This window comes from Heterodontus francisci, chromosome 2, assembly GCF_036365525.1.
Source record: "Heterodontus francisci isolate sHetFra1 chromosome 2, sHetFra1.hap1, whole genome shotgun sequence".
NCBI classification, from domain to species: domain Eukaryota; kingdom Metazoa; phylum Chordata; class Chondrichthyes; order Heterodontiformes; family Heterodontidae; genus Heterodontus; species Heterodontus francisci.
Window position 1 is genome coordinate 94,760,142 of NC_090372.1, and position 23,490 is coordinate 94,783,631.

Sequence of the window (23,490 nt, forward strand, 5' to 3'; positions counted from 1 at the left end):
TGAACCAGAAGGTCAGTGAGCACAGGAGTGATGGGTGAACAGGACTTGATCAGGGCAGCAGAGATTTTGGCTGAGCTCAAGTTAATGAACAGTGCAAGGTGAGAGACCGGCCAGGAATACTTTGGAATAGTTGATCTTACAGGTAACAAAGGCATGGATGGATGAAGGTTTCAGCAGATAACTTGAGGCAGGGGACAAGACAGGCAATGTGACCAAAGTGGAACTAGGCCATCTTGGCGAAAGAGAAAATATGAGTTTGGAAGCTCAGCTTAGGATCAAATAGGACTCCAAAGTTACAATCAGTCTGGCTCAGCCTCACACTGTTGGCAGAGAAAGGGATGGATCAGTGGCTGGGGAACAGAGTTTGTGACAAACATCTGTAATCATGGGGTCAGCTTCCATGTCGATTATAATGGCACTAGTTCCCAGTTCTACCATTCCACCACCTCTCTTGATCCCTCCACTGACTCTGTGTTGTCAGACAGCTTATCTGTTTTCCAGTCTTGGATGAATTGCAATTTCCTCCAGTTAAACACTGGGGAAACTAAAACTATCATCTTGAGACCCTATCAAAAGCTATCTAACCTTGGCACCAATTCCATCTCCCTCGCTGGCTATTGTCTCAGATTGTTCATAATATTGGTATTCTATTTGATCTCCATATACACTCTATCACAAAGCCTGCCTACTTCTTTGACTTAGTCTTTAGTCACCCCTCCTAATAGCTCCTTCTTTTGCTTGGCATCCATTATTGTCCGTTTACATCTCTGTAAAACGCTGTGGGACATTTTTAAAATTAAAGTCACTATATAAATGCAAGTTGCTGTTCTGATACTATAATAAAACACTGGCCAGAAATTTCCTTGGACCAGTTCTGAGAAAATTCCCAGCCATTGTGTGTTACAATATAATGCTTCCGTAATTATAAAGCTACCTATCCTCCAATTTACAGTAGCAGGTCTGTTTCACTATGTGTCTAACAAAAAGAAAAGGACTTGCACTTATAAAGCGCCTTTCACGACTTCAGGATATTCCAAAGTGCTTTACTTTTGAAGTGTAAATGTCACTGCTGTAATGTAGAATACGTGTCAGCTAATTTGTGCACAGTAAGCTCCCACAACAGCAATGTGACAACAACCAGATAAACTGTTTTTAGTGATGTTGTTTGAGGGATAAATAATGACCAAGATACCAGAGATAACCCCCTGCTTTTCTTTGAAATAGTACCATGAGAGCTTTATGGCCACCTGAGACAGCAGGCGGGGCCTTGGTTTGACATCTCATCCAAAACATGGCACCTCTGACAGTGCAGCATTCCTCTAGTGCTGCACTGGAGTGTTTATTTAAGTCACTGGAGTGAGGGTTGAATCCACAATCTTCTGACTCCGAAGTAAGAATGCTACCAACCGCCACCAACAGCAAACACAAACAAGCAAGCAAAATGCATCTGCTAAAAGGTGTGATGCAAAACATTCAATCCTTGTGTTATTACCAGCACCAATAAAAACAGTAACTCACGGATTCCAGCCCAAGTCTTGAGGATTAACATATAAAATGCCCGCTCTGGAAACAGTGGCCGGTGTAGCTGTTTTCAAATGGCTTACTTCAAACAAAAGGCGCATGGAAGGATTAAGTGGAACACGTTCATTGCTGGCAAGTGTCAGGACCTGCATGCAAACATAACAAAAGGTGTTCAACAGTTATTATTATTACAGATTACCATTTACAACAACAGAAACATAGGTAAAAGCTTTTGTTTAAAGTTTTAAATGAAAAAATAAAATGAATACATTTCTCTCCAAAAGAAATAGGTGACTCAGCAAACAAGAGAAAGAGCTGTGGAAACCCCAGAAAAATGTCAAACAGAAATTCACCTTCTCAAGACTCTTAAAATGGAGGAACAGAGAGATTTTAGGGTGAAGGTCATGGGGTAGATTTTTGTCTTCAGTCCCTGGATGATAGTCTGGCAGGTTGGATCCATTTTTCATTGTGGAACTTGTTCAATTTTCAACAAACAAGTGATCTGACTTGCCAGGCTACAGTCCAGGGGATGAAGTTGAAATATTATCCCATAGATCTTTAATGGTTGGAATGCAAGAAGAGGAGGCCAAAAAGGGCAAATGGGATTCTGGATTTTATATTTGGGATCCTGAATATTGATGTAAGGAAGTGATATTGAACTCATACAAGACATTAGTTAGGCCACTGATGGAGTATTGATTGCAGTTTTGGCCAGTTCCAGTGAGGATATTAGAAACATAGAAAGGGTACAGTGAAGGATCACTAAATTAGATCAAGAATAAGAGGTTATAGTTGTAAAGACAGGCTTGAAAAATATCATTTTTTTTCACTGTGGCACAGGTTAACAGATTCAGTATTGGTTTCAAGATTGTGAAGAAGGTAAATAGTGAAAGATTGCTTCCAGTGGTTGGTGAATCGGTAACTAGGGGGCATGGACTCAGCTTAATTACCAGATGAACAAAGGGTAAAGTTATGCTTTTTTCCCCTACAGAGGGCTATTAGAACATGGAATGCTACCATATATGCCTATTGGGGCAGAGAGTATAAAGTAATTTAAAAGGGAATTGGAAAAATATTGGAAAAGAAATAATATAAAATATAAGGAAAGGGGACAGAACTAGCAATAGAGTCATAGTAAAAGGTTTGAAGAGTTAGCGCTGAGACAGCCTTCTTCTGAGCTGTAACCTGTATGATTCTATGAACACCAATGGACTGGAGAGAGATCAGCTCAGCAAAGTTCTAAATTTACTCCAAGGCAAGAAATTATAAAATGACTGGATCTGAACACTATTGTTTACAACTACCACATGGATTTGCTGAAGGGCGCTTCCGAAGACTCTAGCATTAAAATGGAAACTTCATATCTCTTAGTTTTTTTTTTATTATTGAGAAACTAGGGTGCAGGGAAGGACATCTTCACGGTTGGAAATAGTAAAGGAGATGAGGTAAATCAGAAACTAATAGTTTGGTGATGCCAAGCTTGGGTTTTGAAAAACAAAAGATTGTTGGAAGAGCAAAAGACTGAAGAAGGAAATTAATTGCACAGTTCTGAGGTAAATTAAAAGAATGAGCAAGAGGAGGGGTCTGTGTAATTAGTCTAAATTTACCTGCGATAACCCACACAATGGGTTTTAGGAGGAAAAAAATGTGTGGAGGATAGCATCTGTAGAGTTTGCAAAAGTGAGGGAGAACATTCAGAGAAGCAGTGGCCATAGTAGTATCAATAAAATAACGACAAGAAAGGTTGCAACAGAAAAAGAGCATTGCAGGCTACAAGTAACAATGGAAGTGCACATCAGATAACATCTTTTTCTTTTTCCAGTCCAGGAGTGGAAGTGCTGAAGAATCCTCCCTAAATGTCGGCACAGTATTCCAGTCTGGGAGTTACTTTGGCTTCAATAAAGATTGAGAGTTTTTGAGGAGAAAAGATGTATTTGGCACAAAAGGAGAAACCAAGATTCTTGGAGGCGCCCATATCAGTGAAGGAAAAGTGGGGATTTAGAGGAGCTAGTGAATGTCAAAGATTGACGATGGACTGAAGGTGCAGCTATCCAAAGTAAGATGTGGTAGCTGTTGGACAGACTTGAAAAATTGAATGAAATTAGTTTTTTATGCCCCAAAGGACATGACACAAATCAAAATGTAATGATTCAGCCATTACACTGAGAGAGGTCTGGAGATTGTGCGCACTGTAGGCATGCAATCTAGCTGAAACAGAGGTTTTAATGATTTTAGGAAGCTGAGAAGACCATCTTTTACAGCGATTCTTTGTACAGGAACAAATTTCCAGAAGAAAATGTAACCTGAATTAAGACACTAAAACATGGCACAGAACAGGAATATGTTCAGAGGCCTACAGCTAGGCATCAGCAGGATTAGAGGTCTTAATGGTGTCCTGAGAGCAGAGGATACAATGGAGCTGATGGGGATAAAACTTGGGGCTGGATTTTGAGTTCCTGTCGGGGCCGGGAACGAGGACAGGTGGGCGCTGCCAGCATGTGTGCCGGTTTCCCTGTGGGATCCCACCCTGGGCCATTTTCACGGAAGTGGGATGGGGATTCCCAGTCGGCCTTCAGGTTCCCAGATGCACCAGGGGAGTTTAGCTGCCTGGTGATGGCCTCCCGGTGGCAGGCCAGTGAGCCTGCACTCTAGGTAGGCTTAGAGGTCCTGCCTGCCAGCCTGGGAGCAGTAGCAGCAGCAGCGGCAGGGCGCCATATAGAGAGGTTTCCTTCCTGTAGTTGTGGCCCAGCTGCAAAGGCCATTTTGAAGTCCATTGTGAAGCACCCTCTCCTTCACTTACTTGCCATGGCATCCTGCTGCTGCTTTCAAGCTGGAAAGCCTCTGATTGACCCGTCAGCTTCAAGAGTCCACCCACCATCCTTAACTGAACAGTGAGCCCGCCCTCTGGCCATTAATTGGCCGCTTCGGGGAAAATCACAATGAGAGATTGTTTCCCACACAGTGGAAGCACTTGAGCCTGATTTTTTTTTTTTTATTTCCAAAATATACTTTATTCATAAAAATCTGTAAAAATTACATTGCCAAACAGTTTCCAAACAGCACCAAAAAATACAAACATTGCAAGGGAGATCAGTTTCCTTCAATACTGTCATGAGTTTCTTCCCAACCCTTCCGTTTCACAATTGTCATGTCAATTACAGTTTTACATTTACAGCAATTGAGAATATTAACGATACAGTTCGAGGGGTTTCCCATGGATCCAGCCCCTCAGTCCAGCTTGGTGGGGGAACCTGATGGCAGGGTTCAGAAGCCCACAGAGAAAACTCAGCCCTTAGTGTTCAAATGGATTGATTAGAGGACAGGCTCTTTACCTAGACCATCAAGGTAAGAGTGGGAGGTTAAAAAAAAAGCTGAAAATAAGATTTTGTTGAGCAGCATTAATAGTGGATTTAAATAATGAAATGAAAGATTCTGTTAAGTTGGGCTGCTTCAGACTAATCAGAGCATTCATGTGATAGGCAGGATTTTACAAGAGAACAGAATAACACGCATGCAAATTTGTGGAATGGTTTAATCAATAGTTTCAGATGAGTGCCCACCTCGAGTATATTGATATTTCCTAACAGACACATGTACTATTCTCTAACGAAAACATTATCTACCTTATTATCATCCATAACTGTGTTTAGTGACTCAATCCACATGGGATCTATATCACCATCCAGCACAATCCATTTTGGACCATCATGAGTTATGTTGGCTTGCTCTCTCATGATAGAAGAAAAAAGACCTGTGAACAGAAACAGCAAATATAGAAGAAATGCAGTTATGCACAGCTTTACCAAAACTAACTTTCAATTGTATTTTAAGAATTTTCCACCTGCCCAAAAAAAATACTATGTACAACAGATAGGAGTGTGATATCAAGTTACATTTCACTGTTGGCTGTTTTCCCATGGCTTAGTGAGTAATTGCACTGTACTCAGTACTGAAGTATTGAGCTAGACAAAGCAAGATGGTCTGTGGTGAGTTAACAAATTTCACCTGGGGTTGTAGCAGAGATGCTACAACTGGTCTTAGGAGCACTAGGCCAGGGAATGGAAGAAACAGCAAGAGTCATCTTGCTCCTGATGACTACCCAGCAATACCTGTTTTAACCATAATTACCACATGAGACAGGGCAGGATTTGACTGGGCAAATTTGAGTGACAGTACTCAAAGTAGAAAAATCACCCATTCCAGATAGGGTGTATCCAAGATTGCTGAGGGAAGCAAAGGTGGAAATAGTGGAAGCTTTGGCCACAATCTTCCAATCCTCCTTGGATATGGGAATGGTGCTAGAGGACGTAAGGGTTGCAAATTTTGCTCAAAAAAGGGGAGAGGAATAAACCAGAAACCTACAGGACGGTCAGCCTAACTCAGTGGTAGGGAAACTTCTAGAGACCACAGGCTGGATTTTATCCTCTCCTTATGCAGGGAGGGCATTTAATCGGCGGGATGGTGGCGGATGAGCACTCTGCTACCTTCCTGCTTCCACCCCAATTAAGTCTGTGGTGGGAAGGCCTATGGACGGACTTCCCACCCCACCACCAATTGAGACCCTTAAGTGGGCAGTTAATGCCCAATTAAGGGCCTCTTTCCTCCCACCCCACTGCTATTAGCCGAGCAGTAGGTGACCTGTTGCCATGCAGGGACCACGACGAGCAAACCTGTGCAGGTTGCTTGCTGGTTCCTGGGGGGGTGAGTGGGGGTCCCTCGTTCAAAGGCACAGTGCCTGATCGAGGGACCTGGCATCAGGCAGTGGGAGGGGCTGCCACTGAGAGCCAATACCCCAATACCCTGCCCTTGCTGCCAGCCCCCCTACACACCCCAGCCCTGTGAACCTCACTTCATGAAACTCCTCCCGTCATCGCTCACCTGTGGCCTGGGTCCATCGACAATCCTGCACCTCAAGTGGGTGCATTACTGGAAGCAATCACCACCACCTTGGTGGCACTGCTGAGCAAAGGAACTGCCGGCCTCTGATTGGCTAGCAGCTCTCAGCAGGCAGGACTTCTGTCCCTGGGGTCTTTAATCCCGGGGAAGGCCTGCTGCTGCCTAGTTAAGTGCCTGATTAGCATGTAATGCAGCAGGCCTTCCAGCAAAGAGGTAACGCGGAGCTCTCGCTGCTCTTCAGCCAGTGGACGAGACCCCCACGGACTCCACTAAATACCGCCCCATAATCGGGGACACAACTGTCACTTGGAAAAGTACTGGTTAATAAATCACAGCTAACATGGATTTATTAATGAAAAGTCATGTCTGACTAATTTGATTGAGTGCTTCAATGTGTTACAATCATTTAGCTCATTTTTTAAAATTCATTCATGGGATGTAGGCATCACTGGCCAGGCCAGCATTTATTGCCCATCCTAATTGCCCTTGAGAAGGTGGTGGTGAGCTGCCTTCTTGAACCACTGCAGTCCATTTGGGGTAGGTATACCCACAGTGCTGTTAGGGAGTTCCAGGATTTTGACCCAGCGACAGTGAAGGAACGGCGATATAGTTCCAAGTCAGGATGGTGTGTGACTTGGAGGGGAATTTGCAGGTGGTGGTGTTCCTATGTATTTGCTGCCCTTGTCCTTCTAGTTGGTAGAGGTCGCGGGTTTGGAAGGTGCTGTCTAAAGAGCCTTGGTGCATTGCTGCAGTGCATCTTGTAGATGGTACACACTGCTGCCACTGTGCGTCGGTGGTGGAGGGAGTGAATGTTTGTGGATGTGCTGCCAATCAAGTGGGCTGATTTGTCCTGGATGGTGTCGAGCTTCTTGAGTATTGTTGGAGCTGCACCCATCCAGGCAAGTGGAGAGTATTCCATCACACTCCTGACTTGTGCCTTGTCGATGGTGGACAGGCTTTGGGGAGTCAGGAGGTGAGTTCCTCACCTCAGGATTCCTAGCCTCATGGTTTATATAAATTTTTTTTAAGAAGTCATTTTTAGTTTTGGGGAAATTAAATTTGTAGATGTAGGGTAATCGAAACTCTGGAACATAGAGATTTCCAGACCACGCAAGATATTTACACTTCAAATATCTTTCTCTATGTCCTTACAGGGTCAGAATTAGAGTACTGAGCCATAAAACAGCAAGCGGCCCCGTTTAGTTAGGGAACTGAAGTCAGTAAGTCTGAAGAGAATTACCCTGCCTTTGTTAGCAATGTGAATTATTCATGTGGGTACCCAGAATCAAAAGTAAGTTTTGGAGTTGGAGTTAATTAGCTTAAATTTCTATCTGGGACATCCCAGATGTATCACAATGCTATGGAGATAGATGATGCAGGGAAATACCTTTTGGGTCTGAGGTTTTATCTCTGTAATTGCTCACAAAAAGGGCAGTTGGTGTTTTGGGAAGCAAAGAGAGAGAGAAAGAGAGAGAGAGAGAAAGAGCTGCCAGCAGTTGGTGTTTGGAAGCAGCACGACCCAGTAGCTAAGGGCTATCAGGAGCCAAGGGTGCTTTCTGATTTGAAATCACAACGCAAGAGTGCCTGTGATGCCCATGCTTGATCTGGGAAGTCACAATTGTGAGGTGTTGAAGGAATGTTAAAGGGTTCGCCTTGCTGGATGCTAGCGGAAGGACCACAAGGGATCTCATACCTCGGAGGACAGCTGTAACACCAAGGAGAGACAAATTGAATTCTTGAAAGCTGTGGTATGCTTTGGGGTGGTCTCAGAAGAATTAAATGAACCCTGAAGATCCTGCCAAGTATAGGGGAACTCTTGGGTGGAAGTAAAAGTTAAAGGGGAGTTTCTGTTGAGATTTTCAGATTTAAAATATAAGACTTTATGTTCTATTGAGATTTTGGGTTGAAAGTATAAATGATTACAGAATACACTGTTAAGTTAGTAAGGCTTGCTTTGTTTAACTCTCGTATAGTAAATGTTTTTGTTTAAAATGTGAAATCTTGTGCAATTCTTTCAGTTAATAACTGGGAGTTTGAATTTCTTTTAAAAAAGTTACTGGTCTCTAACAGGATTGGAACAAATGAAATAACAAAGAGGGTTGTTGAAGGCAGTGCAGTTTATGTTGTGTATCTAGACTTTCAAAATGTGTTTGATAAAGTGCCACATAAACTTGTTAGCAAAATTGAAGCCCATGAGTTAAAAGGACAGTGGCACATTGATAAGAAATTGGCAAGACAGAAATTAGAGATAGTAGTGAACAGTTGTTTTTTGGACTAGAGGGAAGTATATAATTTACCATTATTAGGAGCATTGCTCTTTTTGATATAAATTAATGATCTGGACTTCGGTATAGGGAGCATAATTTCAAAGTTTGCCAATGATGAAAAGCTTGAAAATGTATTTAATAGTGAGGAGGATTGTAGCACTTTTTTTTATGCGTTCATGTGATGTGGGTGTTGCTGGCTAGGCCAGCATTTATTGCCCATCTTGCTGCATGCAGGTGTGGACTGCTTCACTATTTGAGGAGTTGCGAATGGTACTGAACATTGCATTCAGCAGCAAACATCCCCAATTCTGACTTTATGATGGAGGGATGGTCATTAATGAAGCATCTGAAGATGATTTGGTTCAGGACACTAACCTAAGGAACTCTTGCATTGACATTCTGGGGCTGAGATGATTGGCTTCCAACATCCACAACCATCATCCTTTGTGCTAGATATGACTCCAGCCAGTGAAGTTTTCCCCGATCCCCACTGACTTTAGTTTTACTTGGGCTCCTTGGTTCCACACTCGAACAAATGCTGCCTTGATGTCAAGGGCAGTTACTCTCACCTCACCTCTGGATTTCAGCTCTTTTGTCCATGTTTGGACCAAAGTTGTAATGAGACCTGGAGCTGAGTGGTCCTGGCAAACCCAAACTGAGCATCGGTGAGCAGGTTATTGGTGAGTAAGTGTCACTTGATTGCTTTGTCGACAACACCTTCCATCGCTTTGTTGATGAGAGTGGACTGATGGGATGGTAATTGGCCGGATTAGATTTGTCCTGCTTTTTGTCGACAGGACATTACTGAGCAATTTTCCACATTGTCGGGTAGATGCCAGTGTTGTAGCTGTTTTGGAAGAGTTGGCTCGAGGTGCAGCTAGTTCTTGAGCACAAGCCTTCTACAGCTGGGATGTCATCACTACCCATAGCCTTTGCAGTATCCAGTGTTCTCAGCCGTTTCTTGATATCATTTGGAATGAAATGAATTGGCTGAAGAATAGCATTTGTGATGGTAGGGACTTCAGGAGGAGGCCAAGATGGATCATCCAGTCAGCACTTTTGGCTGAAGATGGTTGCAAATGCTTCAGCCTCGCCTTTTGCACTCATGTATTTGGCTCCCCCATTACTGAGGATGGGTTTGTTCATGCAGCCTTCTCCTCCTGTCAGTTGTTTAATTGTTCACTACCATTCAGGACAGGATGTGGTCAGACTGCATAGCTTTGATCTGATCCATTGGTTGTGGGATAGCTTGGCTCTATCTATAGCGTGCTGCTTCTGCTGTTTAACATACATGTAGTCCTGTGTTGGAGCTTCACCAGGTTGGCATCTCATTTTTTGATGTGCCTGGTGCTGCTCCTGGCATGCTCTTCTGCACTTGTCAGAATTGGTTCTGTGTCTTGATGGTAATTGTAGAGTGAGGGATATGGGGGAGGCGATGGTGAAGTGGTAATGCCACTGGACAAGTAATCCAGATCCCAGGCTGATGCTCTGGAGACATGGGCTCAAATCCTACCACGGGAGGTGGTGAAATTTGAATTCAATTTATAAATCTGGAATTTAAAAAACTAGTCTAATGATGACCATGAAACCATTGTCGAATGTTGTAAAAACCCATCTGGTTCATTGATGTCCTTTAGGGAAGGAAATTTGCTATCCTTACCTGGTCTGGCCTACATTTGACTCCAGACCCACAGCAATATGGCTGACTCTTAAAATGCCCTCTGAAATAGCCAAGAAAGCCAATCATTTCAAGGGTAATTAGGGATGGCCAACAAATGCTGGCCTAGCCAACGACGCCCATATCCCACAAACGAATAAAAAATGCTGGGTCATGAGCTTACAGATTGTGGTTGAATACAATTCTGCTGCTACTGATGGTCCACAGTGCCTCATAGATGCCTAGTTTTGAGCTGCTAGATCTGTTCTGAATCTATCCCATTTAGCACGATGGTATCCATGATGGGAGGTTGATATCCTCACTGTGAAGACTGGACTTCATCTCTGCAAGACTGGATGCATCTGCTACAGGTAGATTGGTGAGGATGAGGTCAAGTATGCTTTCCACTCGTGTTGGTTCTCTCACCACCTGCCACAGGCCCAGTCTGGCAAATATGTCATAGAGTCATACAGCACTGAAACAGGCCCTTCGGCCCACCGAGTCTGTGCCAACCAACAACCACCCATTTATACTAACCCTACATTAATCCCATATTCTCCACCATTCTCCTACCACTTACCTACACTAGGGGCAATTTACCTATCAACCTGCAAGTCTTTGGCTGTGGGAGGAAACCAGAGCACCTGACGTAAAACCCACACGGTCACAGGGAGAACTTGCAAATGCCACACAGGCAGTACCCAGAATTGAACCCGGGTCGCTGGAGCTGTGAGGCTGCGCTGCTAACCACTGCACCACTGTGCCACCCACGTCTTTCAGGACTCAGCCAGCTCGGTCAGCAGTGGTACTACCGAGCCATTCCTGGTGATGGTGAAGTCCCCCACCCAGGGTATATTCTGTTCCCTTGCCACCCTCAGTGATTCTTCCAAATGGAGAAATACTGATTCATCAGCTGAGCGAGGGCAGTCGGCGGTAATCAGAAGGATATTTCCTTGCCCATATTTGATCTGATGCCATGAGGATTCATGGGGCCCGGAGTCAACGTTGAGGACTACTGCCTCCAATTCCGGTGGTACAAGGCATACCCAGAGACCGTGATGGAAGAGACTGGGAGGTTGGCTGAAAGGTATAATTCGATGAGTATAATTATGTCAGGCTGTTGCTTGACTAGTCTGTGAGACAGCTCTCCCAATTGTGGCACAAGTACCCAGATGTTAGTGATGGGAATTTTGCAGGATTGACTAGGCTGGGTGTGCCTTTGTCATGTCCGGTGCCTAGGTCAATGCCGGATGGTACGTCCAGTTTTATGTTATTAGACCTTTTCGTAGCAGTTTCATACAACTGAGTGGTTTGCTAGGCCATTTCAGAGGGCAGCTAAGAGTCAATCATATTTATGTGGGTCTTGATTCACATATAGGCCTGAATGGGTAAGAACAGCAAATTTCCTTCCCTAAAGGACATTAGTGAATCAGATGGGTTTTTATGACAATCTGGTAGTTTCATGGTCCCTCTAACTGAGACACATGATAAGGCTCATGCCCCCATAACCAAGGCTGTTCCTGCACAAATGCAGCTGGTGCAGCCTGCCTCAGTGCCATCAGGTGCACAGTGACACCAAGGAAGACTGCTAAGGGTGTCTCGGCAGTCAGGAGATCCTCTAGAGCAGCCAGCCTCCACCATTGCTCCACTACAAGGGAAACACCATGTAGAAGCTCTCACAAGAAGGCAGAGAAGGGGCGGTAAAATCACAAAGGGGTTCACCTATGTGCACAATATAAAAGCTTTTGTTGAAGAAATGCACTTTATTTTGAATAAAATGGCTAAGGTGGAAAACTGCCATTTGTCATGTCGTTTGATGTGGGAGATTGCAGCATAGTCAGTAGGTCCTGCCAGTGTGTGAGGTCTGAGAGGGATATGTGACTATGTGATCTCACAGAACACTCTCTGCAGCACGAGTAAGGCCCTACCAAAGCCACAGTCAAATTTTACAAATTTCATAGTCATGGTATTTTAAGAATCGTGTATTTCACAAAATTAGATCATAAATTTCATGGTGTTGCAACAAACCACAAAAATGATCTTTTCATAACAAACATAAGACGAAGGAGGTTTTTGGTTTCAAATGGCATTTATTGTATACTCAAAAACTATTGTGAAAAGCTGATTATAACAGGTCACATATTCTTTACTCACCAAAGTCATTGGTTGAATGTGAGCATGGGGCAACCTGCAGCTGTCTCTTTCTTCATTCTCTGTCTCTGCGCTGTGAACACCTGTCTGTGTTTAGACACAGCTCTCTCCATGTTCACAGAGTTTGTTGCAATTATCAGACAGCACTGTGCTAGCCTTGCAAGGTGGGGGATTCTGCATTCCAGAGTTCCAAAACCGTAGCACAGGCCAAAGTACAATCAGTTTTTTTGCAATGCTTTTGTAAGCAGGAATTTCCAGCCTACAGTTCTTGTCAAAGCCAGGAATTGCATCAAATGAGTTTAAATCCACGATCAATAGGTGCATTTGTGCAGGGCCAAAGATACGCAAAGCTTTCAGAGACGCCACAGAAGGTTGTTGAAACTTCTAAGCTGCTTTTTTTTTCACCGCTTCACTCTTCCCCGTAGCATTAATATTGTTTGAGCTTCTTTTCCATGCAAGAAAACAGCTGTTGAGCATAGGCATTTAATTCAGCATCATCAGAGTGTTGTCCACTTGACTGTGCTTCAGCTAGAACAGTAAACCCATTATTTTATTGTAAGCTTTGTGGATTGTGATGCGTCAAACCAAGTGACTAAATCCATCAGTCGTATAGCATTCTTGGCAACAAACTGAACTTCCTCATTAAGGTGAGCATCGTTTGGAAGGGTTGCCATGTTTGTTAAAACCTGTGTTTTTGGTGTCAGTTTGAGCTCTTCTGAGATGAAGTCTGAGTAGTATTTCAGATGAGCTGCATGATACTGTACAGCCCAAAACCATCCTCCAGTTCCACTCGTTGCTGGATGGCTATGTTGCACAGAGTGCAGTAGACCACAACAATGCAGGAAACCCTTGTGGGGGCATACTGCAGGGTGCCGCCCCCACCCCTGATATGTCAACTGCATCTTGAGGAGGCCGAGAAGTGCGCACAACTCAGCGACCATCAGCCTGGATAGGTGAAGCCATTGGCAGTGCTGCTGCGCCAACTTGTTCAGGAAGCTTATCCTTTGGCGGTACATTCGATTCCTCGGTATTGCCTTCTGGCCACTCTGAGCCCTTGACTCACACCTCTGCATCCATGGGCACCACGTGACTGCCTTTGTTGCTGGGGCCACTGCTCCAGCTTACCTTTGACTAGGTGGCCCCCATTATCAGAGACAGATTCAGGCATTAGGACCTCAGCTGCCAAATTTCCCTTGTACCTTTGTGATGGAAACTTCCTCCAAGAACCCCCTTCTCTGTCACCAATTCCTATGGTTCGGCGCTGCTTCAAGAATGGCAGGTTAGTGGATGTGCAAGAGCTTCTATTAACAGTTTAATCCTTTTATATAAAATTTTAAATGTCAGCCACTTCAATCAAGGGTTTCCCTTTGTGCAGCCCTCACATCTGCTCTCTTCCGGGAGCGGAGAGCAGTCGGACTTTGTGGGAGCGCCCAGAACCAGGAGCTGATAAATTCAGCACGAGGCTCGGGGCCTTCACTTACCTTCTGGGAGCAGAGAGCAATTTTGAAAAAAGATTTTTAAAAAGTCAACAATGATATCAACAGGAATTCTGCAAGGTGATTGGTTGGTGAGTAACTGCTGTTAGGGAATAACTCTAAATAGCTGGGTAAGTAACCAAAGTAAAGAGAAAGGTCTACAGTTTTAAAATAGTTGGTAGTTGTTTTGAGGGAATCAAGGTCCCTATTGCAAATATTCAAATTTTTGAGTAATTTAAGGGAGTAAATTAAGGGTAATTCATGGCAGGGCAGCTCGGCAGCATGGAGTGCTCCTCCTGTGCAATGTGGGAAGTCAGGGACACTTCTAGCGTCCTGGGCGAACACGTGTGCAGGAAGTGTCTCTAGGTGCTGCTACTCAAAATCCACGTTTTGGATCCGGAGTGGCGGCTGGGGACACTATGTAGCATCCGCGAGGCTGAAATCATTGTGGATAGCACGCACAGGGAGGTGGTCACACCGCAGGTAAAAACTGCTCAGGTGACCGCCAGGCAGAGTAGAAGAACTAGGCAGGTAGTGCAGGAGTCCCCTGGGTTCATCTCCCTATCTAACAGATTTTCCACTTTGGATACTGTTGGGGGAGGTAGCTTCTCCGGGGAATGCAGCAAGAGCCAAGTCTGTGGCACCACGAGTGGCTCATCTGCACAGGAGGGGAGGACAAAGAGTGGGAGAGATATAGTGATAGGTGATTCTATCGTAAGGGGTACAGATAGGCGTTTCTGTGGCCGCAAACATGACTCCAGGATGGTATGTTGTCTTCCTGGTGCTAGGGTCAAGGATGTCAAGGAGCAGCTGCAGGACATTCTGAAGGGGGAGGGTGAACAGGCAGAGGTCGTGGTTCACATAGGTACCAACGACATAGGTAGAAAGAGGGATGAGGTCCTGCAACAAGAATTTAGGGAGCTAGGTAGCAGATTAAAAAGCAGAACCTCAAAGGTTGTAATCTCTGGATTACTCCCAGTGCCACGTGCTAGTGAGTATATGAATAGGAGGATAGAGCAGATGAATGCGTGGCTGAGGGAGGGCTTCAGTTTCCTGGATCACTGGGTCTATTTCTAGTGAAGGTGGGACCTGTACAAGTTGGATGGGTTGCATATGAACTGGAACTGAACCAACATCCTTGCTGGGAGGTTTGTTAGTGCTGTTGGGGGTGGGGGGGGGGTGGAGGAGAGGTGGTTTAAACTAATTTGGCAGGGGGATGGGATACAGAGTGGAGGTACAGTAGTGGGTGATGCACAGTCAAATATAGAAGAGAAGCTAAGTCAGTTTGGAAGGCAGGGCAAAATGTTAAGACACATGCGAATAATGCAAGGCTGGATTGCATCTATTTTAATGCAGGAGTCTTACCAGTAAGGCAGATGAATTGAGGGCATTGAATAACACATGGGAAAATGATATTATTGCTATCACAGAGAGAGATGGTTGAGGGAAGGGCAGGACTGGCAGCTTAATATTCCAGGGTATAGAATCTTTAGGCGTGAGAGGGGAGGGTGTAAAAGAGGAGGTGGCACTGCACTGTTGATCAAGTAGTCAATTACTGCAGTAAGGAGAGATAATATCTGAGAAGGTTCCGCAAATAAGTCCATTTGGGTAGAACTTAAAAACAAAAAGGAGCAATCACTTGGCTACAGGCCACTACAGGCCTCCAAACAGTCAAGGAAAAATAGAGGAGCAGATACGTAGGCAAATCTCAGAGAGGTGTAAAAATTCACCAGGATGTTGCCTGGATTGGAACATTTCAGCTATGAAGAGAGACTGGATAGGCTAGGGTTGTTTTCCTTAGAGCAGAGAAGGCTGAGTGGGGACCTGATTGAGGTATACAAATTATGAGGGGCATTGATAGGATAGATAGGAAGAAACTTTTCCCCTAAGCGGAGGGGTCAATAACCAGGGAGCATAGATTTAAGGTAAGGGGCAGGAGGTTTAGAGGGGATTTGGGAAAAATGTTTTTCACCCAGAGGGTAGTTGGAATCTGGAACACACAGCTTGAAGGGGTGTTAGAGGCAGGAACCCTCACAACATTTAAGAAGTATTTAGACGAGCACTTGAAACGCCATAGCATACACGGCTACGGGCCAAATGCTGGAAAATGGGATTAGAATAGACAGGTGCTTGATGGCCGTCATAAACAGGAAGGGCCGAAGGGCCTGTTTCTGTGCTGTATAACTCGAGGACTCTAAGGTGCTCACACAGTGTGGGGCCCGTGCACCTCTGGTAAAATTTCACTGCTTCACATAATTGCCTGTCAAATGCCTCTTTAGCTATCTTAATTGCCTGCCCGCCACTACTGGTGGGAAGCTACACTCCCAGAGAAGCCGCCTCTGGTAAAATGGCATGGAGGTGACTTCATGTCAGGCAACCAGCACGCTGCGCTGCAATGCAAATTTGCTGGCTCACCTGCCTTCAAAGCCACCTCTGCCACCTTGACAACATTCAGCCCCATATCTCTGGATCAGTAGTCCAGGCCTCTGGATAACTATTTGAGTAATATAACAACTCTGCTACTATACCCTATTGATATTGAAACTAAATTTTCAAAGTGCACAAGTATTTCATTCCTCATTATTGACATCCCGCACCTTGATGAGTGCAAACATTACACGCCAAAACGTTAAAAAAGGTGCCCTGCTACGTGTTATTGTTAGCAACATAGGACTTAGGAGCAGAAGTAGGCCCTTCGAGCCTGCTCTGCCATTCGATAAGATGTTGGCTGATTTGGTTGCGATCTCAACTCCACTTTCTTATCTGCCCCCCCATAATCATTGATTCCCTAGTCTGTCAAAAATCTATCTAACTCAGCCTTGAATAAATGCAATGACACAGCCTTCACTGCTTTCTGGGGAAGAGTATTCCATAGAATAACTCTTTGAGAAAAACAATTTCTCCTCATCTCCATTTTTAAAGGGAGACCTCTTATTCTTAAACTGTGTCCCCTAGTTCTACTCTCCCCGACAAAAGCAAACATCCTCTTGGTAGCCAGTTTATCAAGTCCTGTCAGGATCTAATATGTTTCAATAAGACCATCTCTCATTCTTCTAAACTCCAAACTGTATAGGCCCAACTTGTTCAACCTTTCTTCATAAGATAAGCCCTTCATCCCCAGAATTCGTGGAGTGAACCTTCTCTGAACTGCTTCTAATACAATTATATCATTTTTCAAATAAGGAGATCAAAACTGTACACAGTACTCCAGATGTGGTCTCACCAAGGTCTTGTACAGCTGCAGTAAAACTTCCCTACTGTTATACTCCATTCCTCTTGCAATAAAGGCCAACATTCCATTTCCCTTCCCAATCACTTGCTGTGCCTGCATACTAAACTTTTGTGATTCATATATCAGGACACCCAGATCCCTCTGTACCACTGAGTTCTGCAATCTTTCTCCACATAAATAGTATACAGCTTTTCTATTCTTCCTGCCAAAGTAGAGTTCACATTTTCCACATGATACTCCATTTACCAAACTTTTGCTCACTCACTTAATCTATCTCTATCCTTCTGTAGACTTTTTACCTCCTCTTGACAACTTACTTTCCTTCCTATCTTGCTGTCATTGGCAAATTAAGCTACCATACATTCAGTCCCTTCATCCAAGTCATTGATATAAATTGTAAATAGTTGAGGCCCCGCACTGATCTCTGTACACTCCACTACTGTATTTATCCCTACTCTCTGCTTCCTGTTAGCGAACCAGTCTTTTATCCATGTTAATATGTTACCCACTACACCGCAACTTCAAAGCGCCCGCGGGAGATGGCTCGGAGAGCATCTGCAGCGCACTGTCGGCAATGCTGCATGCCTTTATTTAAACCACTGCAAAAAAAAAAAACCCTTAACAAATGTAATCACCTCTAAGTCTGCCAAATGATGCTTCACCTTCCGAAGGACGTGGATGAGCTTTCCGGACGTCGATGGTGGGCACTGAGGAAATGGCTTATTACCTGCACCAGATTCCACCCCCCCTCCCCCCCCTTTACCCCCCTTCCACCCCCCCCCACCCCCGTCCCCTTCCCTGCTCCACCCTCTCAGCTCACCCCCTCACAACCCCGTCCCAGCCCGCCCCCCCCTCGCACCATCTTCACCCCGCACCCCCTTCCCCTGCACCCCCTCCCTCTACCCCTCCCCCTTGCATCCCCTCCTCCCACCGGCACCATCCTACACCTGTGTAGGGGCCCCAACAACCCCACTGCCTTGTGGGCGTCTCGGGAGAGACCAAGGCTAAGGGAGTAAACCCTAACAGAAAATCCGGAGCGGAACCCCGTAGGCGGTCATGTGTCACCTTTGGCATGTTTCCGGCAGTTCCTGCAGCCATACTGGTGCCAAACGTCGTGTCCTGCACTCCTTTGGACCCCACCAGAAAGGCCGAGAGGGGAGTTTTGACGACTGGGCAACTCTCAACCTCCATAAATTTGCCCAGGCATGCGCCATGGAGAGGTCACTCCATAGTTGCCTCACAGCGACTGAAACAACACGGAAGGCAGCAGTTACGGGTTATAAGTCCAGATAAATTGGCGTAGAAACTGGGCGCCACGGGTTGCCTTTGTCGGTGGGAGAGGTCATTGCACCTCACTGGACAGCTACCGCCCGCCTCAAACCGGGCAGCCCCCGGTCAATAAGGTTCTGTCCCGCCACAGTCTGCCTGCTTCAATGGGTGCTTGGAGCTCAGGGTCATTGCCCGAAAGGTGGACTGATACACCGCACCAAACAACATGAAAAAAGGAAAGAAGGTACCAGCCCTTCGCTTTGCAAGCTGGAACGTCAGAACTATGTGTCCTGGCCTGTCGGAAGACCTTACACAAATCAACGATTCTCGGAAGACCGCCATCATTAACAACGAGCTCAGTAGACTCAATGTGGACATTGCAGCACTTCAGGAGACTCGCCTCCCCGCGAGTGGCTCTCTAGCAGAGCAAGACTACACCTTCTTCTGGCAGGGCAGGGATCCTGAAGAACCAAGACAGCATGGAGTGGGCTTCGCCATCAGAAACTCCTTGCTCAGCATGATAGAGCCTCCCTCAAATGGCTCGGAACGCATACTGTCCATCCGACTGCTCACCACCTCTGGTCCAGTACACCTACTCAGCATCTATGCTCCAACACTCTGTTCCGCACCTGAAGCTAAAGACCAGTTCTATGAACAACTCCATAACATCATTAGCAGCATCCCCAACACTGAACACCTATTCCTGCTGGGGGACTTTAATGCCAGGGTTGGGGCCGACCATGACTCATGGCCCTCCTGCCTTGGGCGCTATGGCGTTGGAAGGATGAATGAGAACGGGCAGAGACTGCTTGAGTTGTGTACCTATCATAACCTCTGCATCACCAACTCGTTCTTTCACACTAAACCCTGTCACCAGGTTTCATGGAGGCACCCAAGATCACGTCGTTGGCACCAGCTAGACCTCATTGTCACAAGGCGAGCCGCCTTAAACAGTGTTCAAATCACACGCAGCTTCCACAGTGCGGACTGCGACACCGACCACTCCCTGGTGTGCAGCAAGGTTAGACTCAGACCAAAGAAGTTGCATCATTCCAAGCAGAAGGGCCACCCGCGCATCAACACGAGCAGAATTTCTCACCCACAGCTGTTACAAAAATTTCTAAATTCACTTGTAACAGCCCTTCAAAACACTCCCACAGGGGATGCTGAGACCAAGTGGGCCCACATCAGAGACGCCATCTATGAGTCAGCTTTGACCACCTACGGCAAAAGTGCGAAGAGAAATGCAGACTGGTTTCAATCTCATAATGAAGAGCTGGAACCTGTCATAGCCGCTAAGCGCATTGCACTTTTGAACTACAAGAAAGCCCCCAGCGATTTAACATCCGCAGCACTTAAAGCAGCCAGAAGTACTGCACAAAGAACAGCTAGGCGTTGCGCAAACGACTACTGGCAACACCTATGCAGTCATATTCAGCTGGCCTCAGACACTGGAAACATCAGAGGAATGTATGATGGCATGAAGAGAGCTCTTGGGCCAACCATCAAGAAGATCACCCCCCTCAAATCTAAATCGGGGGACATAATCACTGACCAACGCAAACAGATGGACCGCTGGGTTGAGCACTACCTAGAACTGTACTCCAGGGAGAATGCTGTCACTGAGACTGCCCTCAATGCAGCCCAGCCTCTACCAGTCATGGATGAGCTGGACATACAGCCAACCAAATCGGAACTCAGTGATGCCATTGATTCCCTAGCCAGCGGAAAAGCCCCTGGGAAGGACAGCATTACCCCTGAAATAATCAAGAGTGCCAAGCCTGCTATACTCTCAGCACTACATGAACTGCTATGCCTGTGCTGGGACGAGGGAGCAGTACCCCAGGACATGCGCGATGCCAACATCATCACCCTCTATAAAAACAAAGGTGACCGCGGTGACTGCAACAACTACCGTGGAATCTCCCTGCTCAGCATAGTGGGGAAAGTCTTTGCTCGAGTCGCTCTGAACAGGCTCCAGAAGCTGGCCGAGCGCGTCTACCCTGAGGCACAGTGTGGCTTTCGTGCAGAGAGATCGACTATTGACATGCTGTTCTCCCTTCGTCAGATACAGGAGAAATGCCGTGAACAACAGATGCCCCTCTACATTGCTTTCATTGATCTCACCAAAGCCTTTGACCTCGTCAGCAGACGTGGTCTCTTCAGACTACTAGAAAAGATCGGATGTCCACCAAAGCTACTAAGTATCATCACCTCATTCCATGACAATATGAAAGGCACAATTCAACATGGTGGCTCCTCATCAGAGCCCTTTCCTATCCTGAGTGGTGTGAAACAGGGCTGTGTTCTCGCACCCACACTTTTTGGGATTTTCTTCTCCCTGCTGCTTTCACATGCGTTCAAATCCTCTGAAGAAGGAATTTTCCTCCACACAAGATCAGGGGGCAGGTTGTTCAACCTTGCCTGTCTAAGAGCGAAGTCCAAAGTACGGAAAGTCCTCATCAGAGAACTCCTCTTTGCTGACGATGCTGCTTTAACATCTCACACTGAAGAATGCCTGCAGAGTCTCATCGACAGGTTTGCGTCTGCCTGCAATGAATTTGGCCTAACCATCAGCCTCAAGAAAACGAACATCATGGGGCAGGATGTCAGAAATGCTCCATCCATCAATATTGGCGACCACGCTCTGGAAGTGGTTCAAGAGTTCACCTACCTAGGCTCAACTATCACCAGTAACCTGTCTCTAGATGCAGAAATCAACAAGCGCATGGGTAAGGCTTCCACTGCTATGTTCAGACTGGCCAAGAGAGTGTGGGAAAATGGCGCACTGACACGGAACACAAAAGTCCGAGTGTATCAGGCCTGTGTCCTCAGTACCTTGCTCTACGGCAGCGAGGCCTGGACAACGTATGCCAGCCAAGAGCGACGTCTCAATTCATTCCATCTTCGCTGCCTTCGGAGAATACTTGGCATCAGGTGGCAGGACTATATCTCCAACACAGAAGTCCTTGAAGCGGCCAACATCCCCAGCTTATACACACTACTGAGTCAGCGGCGCTTGAGATGGCTTGGCCATGTGAGCCGCATGGAAGATGGCAGGATCCCCAAAGACACATTGTACAGCGAGCTCGCCACTGGTATCAGACCCACCGGCCGTCCATGTCTCCGTTATAAAGACGTCTGCAAACGCGACATGAAATCGTGTGACATTGATCACAAGTCGTGGGAGTCAGTTGCCAGCATTCGCCAGAGCTGGCGGGCAGCCATAAAGACAGGGCTAAATTGTGGCGAGTCGAAGAGACTTAGTAGTTGGCAGGAAAAAAGACAGAGGCGCAAGGGGAGAGCCAACTGTGCAACAGCCCCAACAAACAAATTTCTCTGCAGCACCTGTGGAAGAGCCTGTCACTCCAGAATTGGCCTTTATAGCCACTCCAGGCGCTGCTTCACAAACCACTGACCACCTCCAGGCGCGTATCCATTGTCTCTCGAGATAAGGAGGCCCAAAAGAAGAAAGAACACCATATGCTCTTATCTTGTGTAGTAACTTTTGATGTGGCATCTTATCAAATGCCTTTTGGAAATTTAGGTACACCACCTTGTTATGACCAGGTGAGAAATGTGTCTAGGGATCTTTTGGTGTCTTTATCTGGGCTTATTGTAACAGGGTTTTATTTTAAACACACTGTGTTTTGAGCTCCCTTTTTGTGAATCCTTGTTCACAACTTTCCAATTCTAAAGCAAAGAAATGAGCACAAACAGGCTTTCTTTGGTTTAAAGAAGAAAGATGAAATTTATTAAACCTTAAACTTAAACTTTAATGTGGTTCACGCCTAGGGATATATGATGCGCCCACGCTAGCATGCGCACGCGATACACACATGCAAACAGGGACAGAAAAGAGAAAAGATACGATCAGTTTGAGGCAATATCTTGTAACTGTTTCTCGAACTTGCTATAGTCCTCGATTGAAGATACGGTCTTGCATTTCGTTGGGGCCCAGTATTCGTCTTAAACCTTGTTCACGTAGGAAACTGTTCTCTCTTCGAGCTTACGTGGCTTCATAAGATTCAGTTCTGTGGGAAAGAGAGGAAGGCAGGCAGACAGGAGAAGAGATGTTCTCAGTCCATGAGCACATGGCGTTCTGTGTTCAAATCCTTTGTTGAAAGTTCAAATTCCAAAAATCCAGCCAGCTAGTCATGTGACTAAAACTGGTTTGACCACTTCTGTGTTTTGGGGAAGCAACTACTGGGTCCTCATTGTTTCAACATTGTCTGGTACTATGCAAATGTCCTTCCAGTCAGGGCTTGCAATTTTAAACTTTTGTCCATGTGGCGAAATAATGTGTGCCTCAGTCTTGGCAGGTGGGGGTTTGCCTGACATCTCCATACCCAGGGCAATGAAATGCGATTTGAAGTAAAACAGCGCATTTCATTACAGAGTTTGAGAGAACAAAGAACAAAGAACAGTACAGCACAGGAACAGGCCAGTCGGCCCTCCAAGCCTGCGCCGATCTTGATGCCTGTCTAAACTAACACCTTTTGCACTTCCGGGGACCGTATCCCTCTATTCCCATCCTATTCATGTATTTGTCATGATGCCTCTTAAACGTCGCTATCGTACCTGCTTCCACCACCTCCCCCGGCAGCAAGTTCCAGGCACTCACCACCCTCTATGTAAAGAACTTGCCCCTCGCACCTTAAACCTATGTCCCCTAGTAACTGACTCTTCCACCCTGGGAAAAAGCTTCTGACTATCCACTCTGTCCATGCCACTCATAACTTTGTAAACCTCTATCATGTCGCCCCTCCACCTCCGTCGTTCCAGTGAAAACAATCCGAGTTTTTATCCAACCTCTCCTCATAGCTTATGCCCTCCAGACCAGGCAACATCCTGGTAAACCTCTTCTGTACCCTCTCCAAAGCCCTTTTACATCCCCCTCTATCCCGCCTGAAGCTTCTAAATCCCGGAACATTTAGCTGCCAATCCTGTCCTTCCCTCAACCAAGTCTTTGCAATAGCAACAACATCATAGTTCCAAGTACTAATCCAAGCTCCAAGTTTA

General features: G+C 45.8%; 1 protein-coding gene across 1 annotated transcript in view; it reads right to left on the minus strand.

Annotated features, from left to right (window-relative positions):
* The window catches only part of LOC137345649 (dynein axonemal heavy chain 11-like), a 622,812-nt gene that overhangs the window by 265,025 nt on the left and 334,297 nt on the right, over positions 1-23,490 (minus strand). The window contains exons 39-40 of the mRNA XM_068008891.1: positions 5,145-5,272; positions 1,519-1,667 (exon numbers count right to left, since the gene is read on the minus strand). Coding sequence (XP_067864992.1) covers positions 1,519-1,667; positions 5,145-5,272 — 277 coding nt within the window. The remainder of the gene's footprint in view (positions 1-1,518; positions 1,668-5,144; positions 5,273-23,490) is intronic.